Genomic DNA, 17538 nt, shown 5'->3' on the forward strand with positions numbered 1-17538 from the left:
ATGCTTTTGCTGATTCAGTAGCGAAAGAAACGGCTCAAACTAGAATGACTCCCATGTTTCCTAGTGCTTCGGCTCGGTGGGTGGCGGAAACATCTTTGTTTGATAATACCATTGAAAGTGTGAGAGAACTACAAAAGGAGGCCACTATAGATGAGGTACAGAGATGGGAACAGAAAGTAGGAAAATTAGACAAAAATGAATGTAGGATAGATCAATCTGAGAAGCAGCGATGGTTACTTCCTAATGCATTGGTATATGCTGTAGTGACTATGGCCCATGGCCCAGCCCACATAGGAGCGAAAGGTATCTGTGCAGTGTTGGACCCAGTCTGGAATAACCCAAACATTCCCAAGACAGCAGCACACGTAGTCAAATATTGCCCTGTGTGTTTACGTTATAATCCCAGGGGTAGAGAGTCTGTCCTGACTGGAAATTTTGCACCACCATCTCTGCCTTTCGAGGTAATACAAATTGATTACATTCAAATGGAAAGAGTAAATAATTTAAAGTACGTATTGGTGGTGGTTTGCGCTTTTAGTAAATGGGTCGAAGCCTACCCCACCAAAGAAGCCACCGCAGTTGCAACTGCCAAAGCCCTGATTAAGGAATATTTCCCCCGCTATTGTTTGCCTCGGATTGTCTGGTCCGACAATGGGTCACATTTCAATTCACTGTTAGTTCAAAGTGTCTGTGATGGTTTACAAATTAAACAGAAGTTTCATGCCGCCAGACATCCCCAGTCAGCTGGTCTGGTTGAAAAATATAACGGCACGTTAAAATTAAAGATGGCCAAAATCTGTGCAAGTACTGGATTGAAGTGGCCCGATGCCCTTCCCTTAGCATTATTGTCTCTAAGGACAACTCCCCATACCAGAACTGGTTTGTCACCTTACGAAGTGATCTTTGGCCGTCCCGCCAATGTGTGGGGAGTCCCCAGACCCCGATCCTTTAGGGATATTGATTATCCTCTAATGACAGACTACTTGTATGCTTTGACTAAAGATTTGCGTTCTATTCATCAACAGGTATCGGACACACTGCGGCCACTACCAGAGGGTCCTTGACATCGTCTGGAACCGGGTCAGTGGGTGTTGGTGAGGAACTATCAACGGAAATCGAGTTTAGAACCGAAGTGGTCCTACCCTTACCAAATCATCTTGGTGACGAGGTCGGTGGTGAAAGTGCATGGGAGAAAACACTGGATCCATATCAGTCATTTGAAACGCCTGCCGCTACCTTTGCCTTTTGATTTGCAAAACCGCGAAGGAATCCCGAGCCAAGAAGGAGAGTTGCTTAAAAGCTTCATGCCCTTTTCAGACGCCCAGGAGAAGGGGCAGCCAAGTGAAGTGTTGCCCACGGGTGAAAGGGCGGCGGCTCAACCAGCGGAGGCTGTTGTTCCTAGTGCATCACAGGTTTCGAATGTATCAGATGCACTTGCAACAGAATTGTTTTCTGACCAGGAGCAACCTGGCCGTTGCAAATACGACCTATGGCCCCGAAAACAGCGCGGTACCCCAGTTTCCAATGGTAGGAGCAAGACAAAGACTTGAGTTGAGGAACATCAGATAGAATTACTGGGGTACTGAGAGAGACACTGGACTGAACTCGTTGAGAGCTTGGAACACTGTGCTAAATAGCTCTGTTCAGAAAGAAAGACTGAGTTAAGGGCCGCGTTTGTTCCACTGGAGAATAAAAATAGTTTTCCTTTTGATGAACGATAGGAGTCTACCTGTGAGGCTCTAAACGGACACAGGGAGAAGATCCCTTGGTGGGAAGAAGAACCCCTCTGGTGGTGTGCGTGCTTTGTGGATACAAGATTAGTTTTGGACTTTTAGAGAGTGACTGAGTTAGATTTTGGACTTTTAGAGAGTATGTTTCCTTTTGCCCGATTTGCAATGGAGGATGAAAGACCACTTGCCCCTCGGCGGAATATTGATTCTATGCAGTTATTTTCCGGATGGCCCACCAGAGTGAAGGTGGCATTCGTTGCTTTCATTGTTATATCACTGTAATTATGATGTGTGTATTTGTGTACCTAGAATTCCATCACCCTGTACTGAAACTGCTAGGAACCACCCCTGCTCCAGAGGAACACCTCTTTTATTCCTTACCCCCGCATAAGGCTAGGCATAGAGAAACATATGCAAAAAATGTTTTTATTGAAATGTTGCATCAGACCCACAGCACGACAAATAGAACGAATTGTTGGGTTTGTGGGTTACTCCCTTCAGTAATGCATCAGCATGAATTGTTTATTTCCTTGCCGATGTCCCACTTAGCTAGCTGTGAAGCCTGGTTCCAATTATTATCATTAATGTATTCCCATTATGTAGCCAATCCCAAAATATATACTGAAAAGGATTATGAGGCGATTCTAAAGTACATAGAGCAGCATCAGGGATTTGATGCCGAAGGAAATGGAGGAGAGGGATCCTTAGACCCAAACGCATGTATGAATGTATATACTGAATACAAGAATGCTTCCTGGTTAGAAGAAGAAATGCAGGATTTTGAACTTTTTAATTCTACCATATATTTTCAGCATTTTAAGGAACGAAACGTCACGAATGACAAAGCCTTGCCTATTCCTATTATAAACACTACTTCCCCCTTTTGCATCCAGGGACGAGGTCATGTTAAGGTAGGGAGTAGTAAGTGTAACTATACCTACACCCTGCAGACATATAGTACTCCCCCCGTGATCACTCCCCCTAATGTGTATTTTGTATGTGGGGAAAATGCATATACTTGGCTTCCACGGGGATGGGCAGGACGGTGTTATCTTTCATTTCTATACCCCCCAGTTTACATTGCCCCATCTGATTATCACAAGACACATCGGTTAGTTAAAAGAGAGATAGAATCTAACCAAAGTGTTCGGAGTTTTGACACTGATAGCACTGATCAAACTGATACTTCCTTACAGCAGTTTGAAGATTTTGCCAAAGATCTTACCCCATTTTGGGGCCCAATCTTTAATAGTCGTAGTATAAAGAAGTCCACAAAAGTCGCAAAAAGATTAGTAAAAAATGGACTAGAGGTAACGTTCTTCCATGATCTGCACTGGCTAGCTCAGGAAAAGAAAGGACTGATATCAGCCCGTGAGGACGGCATCTAAGTAGCTTCTGCAACATCATCCTGGCAACCACAATGCCAATGATGATCGAGGAGCTGACCGACGCCACCTTTCGATGCGCAGCTGTACTGCTGACGAAGAAACTTTCCGGATCCAGTCTGACACCTGGGGGTAATTCTAAGGTAAGGAATCTATAACTAGCATGTTTCTTTCAGATTTACTTTTATATAAGATCCATTTATGATTGCTCAATTTATAAACTTACCTCTTTCTTTAATTAAATCACCTATAAGAGAAAATGTAGAGAAAACTAATTTAATTTTGTTTTCAGATGTGTAAAATATTTCAACATCAAATACTTTATTCAGAGTTTTCAACCATAAAAGTACATAACAGTACATATGTAAAACTAAAGATACACAAACTCAATTTACAACACGGCGCTGTGTCATGCCATTACAAAATTTAAATGATCAATAGAAGTGTACCTTTAAATTGTAATAAATAAAATACTTTATAATTAGTTACAATTGGCATTTAAAAAGATATATAGTTAGAATACAACAAATACAGGACACCGATGCTAAGCGTCTGTTAGACCTGGCACCATTGGCGTCGGTCTCCCTTCAATTTTTGCTGTTGCCTCATGAATTTTCGCTGGTGTTAGATGCTTTGGGCACTGTGCCAATGCTATACAGTGCCACAGTGCAGGTGCTCCCTACTGTAAATTGATGTATTAATCAGTGGTTCCATGTTTTGCTTTTTGGTTTACTTGTCAGACCCTAGTCTAGTGCACTGAGTGTGCCCAGGGCGTGTAAATCCAAATGCTGCTGATGGGCCTGCAGCACTGGTTGTGTCACCCACAGAAGCAGCCTTGTAAAATGTGTCTAAGGTCTGCCATTCCATAGCCTGCATGCAGTCTGGTACTGTCATGCTGCCTGGGCAAGTGCACCCTCTTGCCAGTCCCTAAAACCTACCCTTTTCTTCATTTTAGTCACCTCTATGGTAGGCCCAAGGGCAGGGTGCATTGTAAGTAAAAGATAGGACAAGCCCTGATGTGTGTGGCATGTCCTAATAGTGAATTATAGCCATTTTCGTTTTTCACTATTGCAAGGCTACCTGTACTCCATAGGCCAGAATGGGCTGTTAGAATTGTTACATGTTATACTCCTAACAGGCTCTGAGAACATGGTAGAAATTTGAGTTTAGTATGCCTGGACTCAGAATAATAAAATACATAGTTTAGTAAAGTTTATTTTAATATCCTGTGTTTGCAAATACCACTTTTAGAAAGTAGGTATTTGCTTGTATAACCATTCAAACCTGCCTCTGCTAAGTTGTTTTTTCCTTTGTCTGGTTTTGTGAGTGACAGGGCTGAGGGATTCCAAGAGACAGGCTGAGTCACCCAGTGGTGAATAGAGAGATCTGCATCTAGATGGGAGGGAGGAGCTGCACCTGAACTCTGAATAGGGCTGTGCCTGCTTTCCACAATGCTGGCTCCTCCCCCTGGGGAGCGGCTGATGGCTCTGCCCTGCACACTGAAAGAAGAGAAGGAGTCCTGTCAAAAAAGTGCTCCAGGACTGTACTTGCCTTCCACAATGCTGGCTCCACCTCCTGTGGGGCGTCTGATGTGCATGCCCTGCACTGTGAAAGGAAAGGAGAAGTCTGGTAAACAGAGTGCTTCCGATCTGGTTTGGACTGGGCACAGGCCCCTCTCCCCTCAGAGAACAAAGGATTTTGGGGTATACCTATTGGGACCCTGATCCCAAGAAATTAGATCACTTTGGACTACAAGAAAAAACCTTGACTCAGGAGAGGAACCTGAAGAAACTTAGGAGAGACTATTCCCATACTGAAGTGCTACTTGGGGGAATGGCCTGCAGTGGTTGCCTTACTGCCAAAGGAAGGAGAAAGGAACTTTGTGAACTTTGCTTTCAACTTGTGAAGGATTTCCAAGGGCTTGGAAAAGAGCTTGCCTCCTGCTGAAGTCTCAGGGACAACAGACTTCACCCCCCAGCTCCCCAGAGTTCTTGTTGAAGTGCCTGTTGCTGTTTTGGGCCTTCTGAGGAACTGCTTGTCGCAAGGAGCTGGAAGCGCGACTCAACGAGAAGAAGCGTATCGCCGTCGCTGTGCCTACTGTCGCAACTCCGAAGGAGGGTGTCGCCGCTGGAACTGTCGCACTGCACCACATCGGAGAGAAGCCTGCCGCAGTGAAGAGGAAGCCTGTCACCGTCGCTGCTGCTGCCGTCGCAACTCCAAAGGAGGTTGTCGCCGCTGTAGTTGTCGCACTGCACCGCCTCAGGAGAAGAATCTTGCGACGAGGTCGGACCATGTCGCCGTCGCTGTGCCTGCCGTCGCAACTCCGAAGGAGGGTGTCACCACTGCAACTGTCGCATTGCACTGCATCGACCAAGAGCACCTCACATCCCCGATAAGCGCCTCGCCGTCGGAGCTGCTTCCGACGCATCTTGGATGTCGCCGCTGTAGTTGTCCATCGTGCTGAAGCTTCACGCATCGCAGGAGAAGAGCGTTGCCGCTGGAGCTGCTCCCATCGTATCTTGGATGTCGCCGCTGTAGTTCACGCATCAAACCAAGAACTTCTCGCATACCCGAGAAGCGTGCCGCATCTGGAAAATCTTCACGTCTTTATTTCTTTGCACCTGAACTTTGCCGCATTCCCATCGCTGCGACATTGCTTGTCGTGGAAGCGCAACGCAACCTAAGGTACATTGACGCACAGTGTCGCATCTAGGAACTGAACTAAGCTTAAATCTACCATCTTAAAGTAATAGTGTTGTGTATTTTTGTCGTTTATGGTCTTGTGGTAACTCTATATAAAGTATACTTATTTTTGATATAAAACCTGCGTGGTGTCCATTTGTAGTCTTGTCACTGGGTTACTGAATGTGGTCACAACTGCTCAACTTACAAAGCCTCTGAAATATGCCTTGACTGCTCGTGCCACACAACTTAGAGGGTGAGCAGGGGTTATTTTAGGAGGGCAATCCCCTTGTCCTGACTAGAGGAGAGGGTCCCAGCTTGTCACAAGTACCTACCTGTGCCAACCAGAGACCCCCAAATCTAACAGCGTTATATAACAAATACATAGGTACTGGGAGACTGAGACAAAGAGAAAGCATAATGCGAAAGCCAATAACTCCAGCACCCTGTATCTGATGGACCTCCTCCAAGGAAGGTACTTGGATACCGCAAAGCTACTAACTGAGAGGATACTGTACAGAGGAACCATGTGGTAACCTCTAGTAGACAAAAAGCAACAAAGGTTGGTATGCAGTTCCTAAAAAGGATAAGGGTATAGTGACTAATGTGAGAAACTGACTGATGTTAAGTAACCAAAAAGGAGGAAGGGGAATTTCCTCCTTTCGAGTAGAATGGCCTCACACACCCAGCCGGTGTCATGCTTCATCATTGGGCGTGCTCTTCATCGGGACGGCGGTGCAATTTCAGACGGGCACCCTCAGTGGGGGTTCTTTGGCGGAGTTCTTTTATCCTTGCCGTTAGGTGAGTGCGTGTGTGGGGCCCTAAGGTGTAAAAGTGTAGTGTGTGCACTGATAGTGGGTTAAAACAGGGGACGAGGTCAGGGCCACTTCTTTAATAATCCTGCCTCCTACCCTGGTTAAAAAAGTGATGGCAACTAACCACAGTGCTGTGGTGGGTAGTTGTCATCCAATGCCGCTATATTAATAGAAAGACCATCACACTCACCTTTTTCTTGTTGGAGATTGTTTGTGTACACAAAAACAAAATAATATGAGCTCACTAAAATTACTAAGCAACACTTCGAACACATTCTAGAATATGCTGGAATATACATGGTCCCAGAATGCATTATTAGGTGTAGTCTTGAATAGATAGGTCGGGGATGCCGAGCAGGCCCATTGGGTCTCCTAAGCCTATGAGTACTAGCAACATTTGGAGATAAGATAACCACTTAATTTTACCATGACTGTCCAGTGATACTAGGTCCTCCAAGGCTCCACGATGGTCGTCAAGGTCTGCATTGTGTTTCAACCTTCTCCAATAATGTAACAGCCTTAATTAAGCCTTATATGTCAAATAAATTGAGGCCCGATCTTGTCTTAATTGTATTAGCAGAGTATTATAAGGGAGGTTAGTCAGTGCTCTCAAGAATGTATTCTCTGCTGCCGCAAGTTTAGTCAGATTTGAAGTGCCCCATACTTCGGTCCCTTACAGGGCACTGCCCTCTGCTTTAACTCTGGACACCAAAAGTAAATCCGTGTTTGTAAAGCGCAAACTACTCACCCTTACGGGTCTCAAGGCACTGGGGCCGTTGTGGAAATTAAGTGAGCTATTGCCCAGGGTCACATGGCGCTGAGCTGAGCTGTTGCAGGAGAGTGGATCGAACCATGAACCCTGTGCTCCGAAGTCAGCTGCCCTGGCCCCTGCACCACACCTCTCAACAGAGTATGGGAGAAATACACCTGGTCCGGGATATCCAATAACGTCTTAAAATTGTAGCTGAGTACAGAGTTAAATTTAGTCTGCTCTTCTCAACCTGTGGTGCCCACAACCCAGATCTGGTTATCCTAACCCCCAAAGAGTCAAACTCACATATCCTATCCAGAGGTCGACCTCTCGAGCATTATCAAACCCCTAAATGTTTTGTGAGGGGTAATGGCCAGAAACTTGGTCTTAGAATGGTTTATTACAAGCCCACTGTTCAGTGCAAAAGTCTTTAGATTTATTAATGTATTCACCAAACGTTGTAGTCCACTAGGGTCTTTGAGATCAGGAGGGTGTTGTCTGCAAATAATAGAAGAGGGATTTTGCAGCTACCAAGGCAGGGGGAATCATTTAATTTACTTTTCTATATGATCCATCTATTATAGCTCAATTTAGAAACGTTCCTCTTGCTTTAATTAAATCATCTATCTGAGATGCTATAGAGAAGACTCATTTATTCTTGATTTGAGGATGTGCAATTTATTTCTACATTGCCCACTGGTGGAACTAAACAGACAAAGAAAACTTAGAAAGAGTAGCATTATCTATCTTGGAGGATTTTCTAAATATTCAAATTTTATTTTGCAAAACATCTGAAAATGTGATATACATAAGATATTTCTGTTCATATAGTCATAAATAGTTTCTATGTTTCAAACTGACCTATCACATTTGCAATTATTATACTTTTCTATAGCCTTTCAATTATTGGCATGGTTTGTTGAAGTATATGGCATAAAGTTGTCTGTCACTCGGGTAGTTAGGGGGTTTGTAAAATAGTAATTACATTCAATGTAGATTATAAAAAGTCTTCAAAGTTATGTAACAAACAATATGTTCATGATGTAAACTTCAAAACTATTTCATTTGGAAATTCTTTCTTCAGATGTACTATCATTTGGAAATAATTTTCTTAGATATGTCTGCTCAAATAGCAAACAAATGATTTTTGAACTTGAAAATGGAATTTATGAATATATTTAAGATGGAGTCAAAGAGTCTAAATTCAGTAAAATCCATTGGTGTGTGTCTTGGTGTTTAGTGCTGCGGTACAGAGTGGGACTTGCTTTGCTCACTGTGTAGGGGACTTATGGTTTTGTATAAAGGAAACAAAGTTCTGCGAATAGTCCCTGTGGAGCAAAATATAGTTCACAACTTCATCAAAAGCAAATGATGCACAACAGGAACTAACAATCTACAGACAAGTTGTTAAACATACGTACTCTAGCTTAACTAGATGCGCCCTTGTCCTCACCCTTGTTTCAATGCAATTTCACATACCTTTTTCCTTCTGAAGAGTGTCTGAAAAATTAAGACAAATGTGTTACTTGGGCAGATTAAATACTCCATTGTTAATAATGTAAAAGGCAAACTTTCAAGAGTTGTTCCATGTTATGGCAACTGTGGTCATGTGAAATTCTCACAATTCAAACTATTCACAAACATTACAGGCATGATGTTAAAAATTATGAAATTGAAAATGCCCACCACAATGAGCATTCGACAGTCAGGATTGAACAGAACAGATGAATCTGCATTTTGAACTCCACAAGAACTACAATTATGTGCACCATTTTAGAGGCTGTGTAAAACCTTTGTGTCTGTGTGCACATTTAGCTTACATGATGCCTTCATAATGTGATGCAGAAAATATATTTTTAAATAATGCCACATATTACTACTTTAAATCATAACCATGAGACCATCCCTTTATCATAGATCTGTCTCTGCCTCATTCTTCTATTTGTTTCTTATGTATGTCGTAACCATAGGTAATGCTTATGTCCACCCACATCGGCAGCAATAAGGTATTGCTCAGATGTGTGTTGTGAAATAGTAGAATGTTTCAGATGCTTGTCAATGAAGAAAATTAAATGGATGCTGTTCAGCCACCTACCCTTGTACGAATCCGACACTTAGGGGTCGATTACGATGGCGGTGAATCCGCATCCTCCGGGCCGGTGGAAGCCACCGCCGGCCCGGAAGATGCGGATTCACCGCCGCGGCACAGAAAACACCCACCGCCAGATTATGATGGCGGTGGGATCAGCGGTGGACAGCAGGTCCACCGCCACTGATCCTCAGGGTGTGGACTGCAATATGGTGGTGGTGTCTGCAAGACACCGCCAGCCACATTACGATGGGTGCGGAAACATGCTTTTCTGCCGTGGAAAAGCATGTGGTCCTTTGCTTCTGGGGGCCCCTTGCGGGCCCCCAGGGTGTTGGGGGGTGGGTAGGTGCACATGGGGGGTACCTATGGTACCCTTCTGCAGTTCCATGCACAATGCAGCAGGCACTGCGCGGTGCCTGCCGCTTTGTGCGTGCAAAGGCACAGCATGCACTTTTAACTTTGCGGCGGGTGCTGCTTAAAGCAGCACCCACTGCAATGTTAAATATACGGGATGTGACCGCCAGGGTGGCGGTCACATCCTAATTGTAATGGAGGTAATGCCGCTGCCCCTGCGGACGGTCCCTCCACCTCTGGGGTGGAGGACGGACGCAGGTCCGTCCGCCATCATAATCGACCCCTAAGTTGGTATTATGCTTACTGGAATTGAAAAGAAATGCTAAAATTAAAGTCAGGATAACAATGCAAATCCTCAGCTACTATGTATCAGGGTAGCTAATAAACACAGCAGCATTATCTAATACTGAAAGGAAGAAATCCGATTGGGGTTTCTGATTAAGCCATTCTCGAAATGGGGGAGTAACAAATCATTACAATATCTGATATTTTCAGGGATACAGTCAAACTCTAACCCCTCTTTCTTTGATGAGTAACACACTCAAAAACTCTAAAAAAAAAACAGGACATGTTTAAAAATATTTATTTTAAACTTATAACATAAACTCTGAAGGTTAACAACAAAGACTGTTAAAATAAATGTAGTATGTACTGTCATGGTGAGATGAAACAGCAGGGAAACATTTGATGTTGAGTCCTTATTATCCTAACTCCCTCTTGTACTTTTGAGGACATATGCTAAATTTGCTGGAGCAGTAAATAGAGAGTCTCTTCTTGAGTTTCGAAGATGGTGCACACAACATGTGTTTGTTATGGAATAGCAAGTTAGCTATTTCCTTTCACAGTCTAGCAGCTTGTGCGAGGTTGGAACTTAAACAGTGTCCAGATGAATGCCACTTCTCCCCACTAAGACCTCCAATGGAGGTTTGTGCTGAAATCCGGCATTACTTTTGCTTTGAAAGCCAATAGATGAATTTCAGATATTCGTGATCTCATATATATGGTCATAAAAGACTCTACAAACCCTGGCCAATAAAAATGCAACATAACAGTTTCTAATTAAGTTAGTATTGATGGAGCAAGGTCTTGTATGACAGACTTGCTTGGACGCAATCCTCTCAAATAATGTGTAACACTATAATCAACCTGTTTGCAAATACTAATATTGCATTACACACATTATACTGTATCTAGGGAAAGCTTGACTATGTGTATTACCAACCAGTAACCCAACTGTCACTAAAATGGCTGCCAAAAACGCAGGACTCTTAATGTGCCTGCATCTACTGCATCTACGTAGTATGACGTTTTCTATGCTTGGGGGGAAAACTTTGCAGCTGTAAAATAGCTCTCAAAATGGCCGCTTGAAACTCACATGTTAATGCTCATGCTATGCTTGAACTGAACCTTGAAAGTTTTACTAAATTGCTAATGCGAAAGATATATAAAAGTAAATGGGATTAGAGTAGAGATAAGTGGTATACAGTGAATTCATTTATTTTCATATTTTAACATGTATTTTTCTGACTTTATTATTAGTTCGTATTTGTCCCTTGGAGGGTGACTGAAATCCCTACCCCACCTGACGTATGCACATGCATATCCAAACCCGCCCTGAACTATGATGACACCGTTGAAACTCAGCCAAGGTCGCGCATGCAAGAATCTCCTGCGAACATTAACTCTTGACTCGAGAGGGGAAGTAGAAATATAAAATTTGATTACAATGTATTGATCATAATTTGGTGGGAAATAAAGCTTGGGAAAGTGAATTAAGGGGCGGGAATATTAAACAAGGGATTAAAGAGAAAGCATTACATTTAGTATGGTGTGATGACCTCTTCCCTTGCTTGGCCCAATCAGAAGTAGGGGTTTTCACGATGTTGAAACATTTGGGGGTTTGAACATACAGATAGAATAGTATAACAGAGGTTGTTTAGTTAGTTAGACACACAGATGACAGTGATGCTGCAGATGACACAGACCCTACAAGAGCATGCCAGAATACTGCCCGTGAGCTGATCGCAGAATCCAATCATCTAGAAGGGGATCGCGGAAGAAAATCGAGGAGGCACATACAAGAAAGGGCCTGCGGAAGAGAATTGAGGAGAGTAGTGCCAGAGAGGGATGTGACGCTCGCGTTTCATCTAGAAGAGGTCACCTATCCTGTCCTGAAACTTTCCTGATCCTTTGACTCCTGACTTGTTCTGGGGTCCTTATCCAGCTCCTTGGCCAGGGGTTGGTCCTCACACCATTCTAGGTAACAATAATTCTGTGTAGTATGTCCTTGTACTGCTCTCTGTTGCTCCCTCTTCTTCAGGTACTGTCATCAGAAGAATTCTAACTGTGACTGATATTGAGCTAATTTGATTTACCACCTGATGAAAATGGTGTATTAACATGTATTTGATGTTTGACTCCCAAAATTATTGATCAGATAAACTTTCAAAACTCTCTTGAGTCTGTGGTCATTTGAAGGATAAACTTCATATTATTTCTACCTATTCTACTATTAATTAGATCTATTGGCCAGAGGAAAATTGTACCCAAATGACATAGGGTTGGTAAGAATTGGTAAGGGTGAATACATCACGCAGGAGTATCAAAATCGATCCCAGCTGTAAATTATTAGCTTATTTGTATGAATGTTTATGGGCACAGGTGAGTACATGGTTTGTAAGTAATCCAAGTTGGTAACCCGCTGGATCAGTTTTCTTGGTAGCAGATGATGGTTATGAATTTTAGTTAGTTAGGTAGAATATTATTGTGAATTGAATTATTGATTTATGTTTTAACCAAACCCGTATGTACTGTTTCATGTTGTCTGGAAATTTCCGGGAATATTGAATAGCGGGTGGTGAATGGAAGCCACACTGTAGTGAGGTTACTTGTCATGATTCAGAAGATGTTGAAAAGTTATGCAGAACTAAAAGCACTGATTTAGGGATTATTTTTCTTTCATTTGAAAGTGAGAATAATTGTAGCAAAGGAGTTCGCTGGTGAAACTTTGGTCTTATACCACCTAGAAAGGGTAATACTGAAGGAGTAATAGGTTCGTTGATGCTTGTGTGAAAGGTAAGCGGAAAGGTTTCACTCGTAATGTGTGTAGAGTAAGCGGAAGGGTTTACTAACAGCAAAAGAAATTGACTAGTCTATGAATTTAGAGAATCTGACAAAGTAGCAAATGTTTCTACGTTGTTAATTAATGAAAAGTATTGTGAGAAAGTACATTTTCACATTACCTTGTAAAAGAGGGGTCAGTTGCGGGTGCTACACTAACGTCACAGAGAGCTGCGCTGGGATTGGTTGAGACAGCGGGCATGTAACTGATGCAAAATTGTAATGGAGAGGTCATTAGTAAGGAGTGATATAGACGTCACAAAAAAGCTGCACAAGTATTGGTTGAGTGAATACGCAAGACAAAAGCTGATTGGTCATAAAAATAGAAAACGCACCGGTATAGGAAACACATAAGAGTAAAAAGGAGCACCTGATTGGTAATAAACATAGAATCGCCAAGAATAATAATTGATGGTGGAATTTCTATGTACGATCCGGCATTAATAGGGACTCGTCCAGATAGAAGGTTTATAGGTTTTACTTACGAACAGTATTGTAACCAGAATTCACACGCAATGTACAGGAAATCAAAAAATGTCATTTATGCAGAAAATTTAAATTTATTTTAATAAGGATAAACCCATTAAGACTAGAGAACGAATTCTTATCCCTCCCTCGAAAACGCCTAAATCATACACGATGATGGAGAGAGGCTATCATACCTGTGTATGGTTAGAAAATTGGATAGAATATACAGAAGATGATGGAGTGAAATGAATGAAATGAAATGAAAGCAAATTTATAACGCGTGTACTCAGCCCAATGGGCATCAAGGCGCATACCAAAAAATGTTTACATGACCAGAGAGCTAACTACTAGTAGGCTTTCCTGAAACACCATGTTTTGAGGGCTTTTTTGAAGAGGGGCAGTGAGGATAGGGACTTAAGCTCCAAAGGGAGTGCATTCCAAAGACGAGGGGCAACTGTAGAGAAAGCTCTTCCTCCCCATCTAGTCTTTTTAGTCCGAGGGATCACAAAGAGATTCAGTTGTGATGAACGTAAACATCTGCTGGAGACATAACCAGAGAGAAGCGATCCCAACCCATCAGATGTTCCAGCTCTCAGACCCCTATGCACTAGTCAAATGATTTTAAAAGAGATACGGTGCTCTATTGGAAGCCAATGAAGGCTCTTTCTGGCTAGTGTCGCAGAGGAAGAGTAGGGAATGTCTAGTACAAATCTTGCTGCCGCATTCTGTACTGTTTGGAGGCGTTGAATCAGTCCCTTATTGATCTCTGCATACAGTGCGTTGCAATAGTCCAATCTTGAACCGACCAACGCAACCACTGTCTGTTTCCTAGCTTGCGGGGAAAGATAATGCACTATTCGTTGGAGAATTTTGATAACTCCCCAACAGGTGGCCACCGTTCTATTGACCTGAAGGGTCATTGCCAGTGAGGTATCAAAAATGACCCCAAGGTTTCTAGCTGGATGAGAGGGGACCGGGCAGGTTCCCAAGGATGGAGGCCACCATTCATTTGACCACACATCCTGGTCCCTTCCAAAGATCAGCACCTCGGTCTTATCGCCATTCAGCCTCAAGGAGTTGAGTATCATCCAGTCAGAGACTGATTGCATACAACTCCTGAAGCTGAACGCGGAGGCGCTAACCGATTGGGTCAACGACACCATTATCTGAGTGTCGTCTGCGTACGACACCACCTCCATTCCCTGCGCTTTTACTAATCTCGCAAGAGGGGCCACGTAAATGTTGAATAGGGTAGGGCTTAAAGCCGACCCCTGTGGTACCCCACATTGCAGAGATTTAGCAGGGGAGAGGTATTCTCCCAGTTTGACCCTCTGTTCTCTAAGGTCTAAAAAAGAGGACAGAAGGCTCAAAGCTGGCCCCTCCACTCCTATCTCCCTCAAACGAGATGTTAAGATCGAGGGAGATAGGGTGTCGAATGCTGCGGTCAGATCGAGTAAGACCAGCAGCGTTGTCTGTCCCTGGTCCACTTTCATTCTGATGTTGTTTGTCACCATGGTGAGCGCAGACTCCGTGCTATGGACAAGTGCGAGTTCAGGTGGGCCTCAAGCATTTTGGCGGGGGCAGGAAGTAGGGAGATGGGTCTGAAATTCTTTAAGATTGCGGGGTCAAGGGAGGGCTTTTTAAGTAGCGGCTTGACGATCGCTTTTTTCCAGACTGAAGGAAAAACCCCCTGCTAGAGGGCACTATTCATTACCTCCAATAGGGGAGGGAGTAATGTGTCCCTACACTCCTTCATCACTTTGAGAGGACAGGGGTCCAAAGGAGAGGAAGATTTGGTCCTATTCAACAGTGAGTTACGGTTATCAAGGGTGATCGGTGGAAAGTTAGAGAGGGTCTTGGCAGGATCTTTAGACCAGGCTTCTAAGTTTGTGAGAGCCTGGATAATGTGGTTCCCAAGTGATTTTTTCTGCATTTCCAGATTAACGGCGATCTCATCGATTTTAGCAAAGAAAAAGGTTGAGATCTTGTCACAGAGCTCCTGCGATCCTATCACTGGATCGGGAACTTGTAGTGAGCAGAGGGAATCTACTACCTTAAACAGCTCCTTCGATGAGGTGAGGGAAGTTGTGAGGTCAGAGAAGAATTCTTGCTTTGTCTTGATGACCGTGGCCTTATATTCACCTAACAGTCGTTTATGAGTCTCTCTGTCCATAGTGTCCCATGTTTTCCTCCATTTTCTCTCCTGCCTCCTGCAACCCTGTCTCATCAGCCTAAGTGGCTCAGTGAACCAGGGGGCGGAGTGCCTGTGCCTCGCTGAATATCGGCGTATAGCTGGAGCTAGAATATCTATTGCTCCAACGATGGAATTGGCAAGTTTTTGTGCTGCCTTCTCTGGGTCTGACGGCAGGGAGACAGAACTAATGAGAGTGGCTAGGGAATCATTAGTGATGTTTTTATAGTTCCTTTTACCCTCTCCCTGAGCCTGTCCCTTCTTGGATGGGTCTGAGTGAGAAAGGGTCAGTTCTATAGGTACTTGCAGGTGGTCTGTCCAGACGAGAGGTTCAGGCGTACCCGTCTTAACCCTGGGGTCATTGGAGAAAACCCCATCCAGCGTGTGGCCTGCCCGGTGAGTTGGACCTTTTACCAGTTGAAAAAAGCCACAAGCTTCTAGGGGATCAACCAAGGAAGAGGTGTCTTTAGAGGTGAGGTCATCTAGGTGAAAGTTTAAGTCCCCTAAAATAGTAAAGTGGAGCTTGCCAACATATGGTTCCAAGATTCTGAACAGGTCACTGCTAAAATTTGATCTAGGGCCTGGGGGCCTATACATAAGAAGGTCTACCAAGGATGCTGATGGAGATGAGGAAAAAAAGAAATGCAGTACCTGGAAGGGGTCAGATGGTTCAGACAGAGCATTAATACGACAGGTAAGGTGCGACTGGTAGAGAATCGCCAATCCTCCACCCCTTTGCTTAGCTCTGTCAAATCTGTGCAATGCATAGCCCTCCGGGATTGCCATTAGAAGGTCGTGTCCTGAGGTTTCAGTGGCCCAGGTTTCCGTAATAAAAACCCATACAGGCCTTCTAGACATCACAAAGTCATGGAAGGCTACATTGTTTTTAATTATGGAGCGAGCATTAATAAGGTATCCTTTCTCCGAGTGAGTGCATTTAGACGAGGAGCAAATAGTTTGAGGTGGATCGGTAAGCAGGGGGGAAGTATCTGGGCCCCGAGTACAGGCATTGTGTGAGGCAATGAGCAGTAATTCCTCAGGGGTGTAACTATGATGGCATAGGAGATCACTCGATTTCAAGACTGACATTTCCTCCGAAGTATAAGAATATAATACCTGAGGAGGTGGCTCGGGGTAACCGGAGCGCAGCCCGTCCTGCAGCCCGCCCTCAGCGCGGACGGGCGCAGACGGGCTGAACTCTGGCGTAACTCCGGCGTTTACCCGGTGTTCCCGCTGCGCGTGACCGCTGCGCGTCAGCATGGCCTCCTTAAATAGACGACTAGCGCCCTTGTGACACCTAGACCATCCAACTACCTCCTAGCACCTTCGGGCGTGCCTCTACTACTCCAATATGGCCGTCGAAGTACTTCAATGCCAGTAAGAAGTGTGCTCGTGACGCGGGATCCGCCCAACAGCGGTGTTTTAGTAGTTTTTATAGTGCAAGAACGTGGCCAAAGATATTAAGAACAGGGTAAAACGAAAATAAAACACAAATGAAATCCAAAACAGGAAATTTTTAAAAAAGCCTCTTGAGTCAGGCGATGCAGAGGTATCAAATGCAGCGTACTCTAGGTCAGGAGTGTTAGCGTTCCCTGACTTCGGAACCTTTAATGGGAGAATTCTACATAATCTATGAACTCGAATGAATGAATTAGAACCCAGACCTAGATTGACCCAGTACGAAGCCTTAGAAGAATGGGAGACCGAAGCATTTGAGAATGATAGATCATGAACGTAACAGAAGCCTCAGTAGATTTTATCCAAAATTTCCCAGTGAAACCCAAGATACTCAGATGAAACAGTGGAGATAAGCCATGGTGGCTGAATGATTATATCCTGTACTAATGGCAGAGGAACAGGCTGGAGGTAAATGCACAGAGAAAACAAAACATTTAACCATGACAGATAGTGGAGAATCAGAAGAGGATTATTTAGAAGATATTTTTAATGAAA

General features: G+C 43.8%; 1 protein-coding gene across 7 annotated transcripts in view; it reads right to left on the minus strand.

The window, feature by feature from the left end:
* The window catches only part of LOC144754122 (butyrophilin subfamily 3 member A3-like), a 600119-nt gene that overhangs the window by 335910 nt on the left and 246671 nt on the right, over positions 1 to 17538 (minus strand). For all 7 annotated transcript variants that reach the window (XM_078641696.1, XM_078641692.1, XM_078641691.1 and 4 more), the window contains 2 exons: positions 8843 to 8863; positions 3342 to 3362 (listed from right to left, as the gene is read on the minus strand). In XM_078641696.1, the coding sequence (XP_078497822.1) occupies positions 3342 to 3362; positions 8843 to 8863 (42 nt within the window). The remainder of the gene's footprint in view (positions 1 to 3341; positions 3363 to 8842; positions 8864 to 17538) is intronic.

The sequence above is a fragment of the Lissotriton helveticus genome, chromosome 5_1 (assembly GCF_964261635.1).
Source record: "Lissotriton helveticus chromosome 5_1, aLisHel1.1, whole genome shotgun sequence".
In the NCBI taxonomy this organism is placed as follows: domain Eukaryota; kingdom Metazoa; phylum Chordata; class Amphibia; order Caudata; family Salamandridae; genus Lissotriton; species Lissotriton helveticus.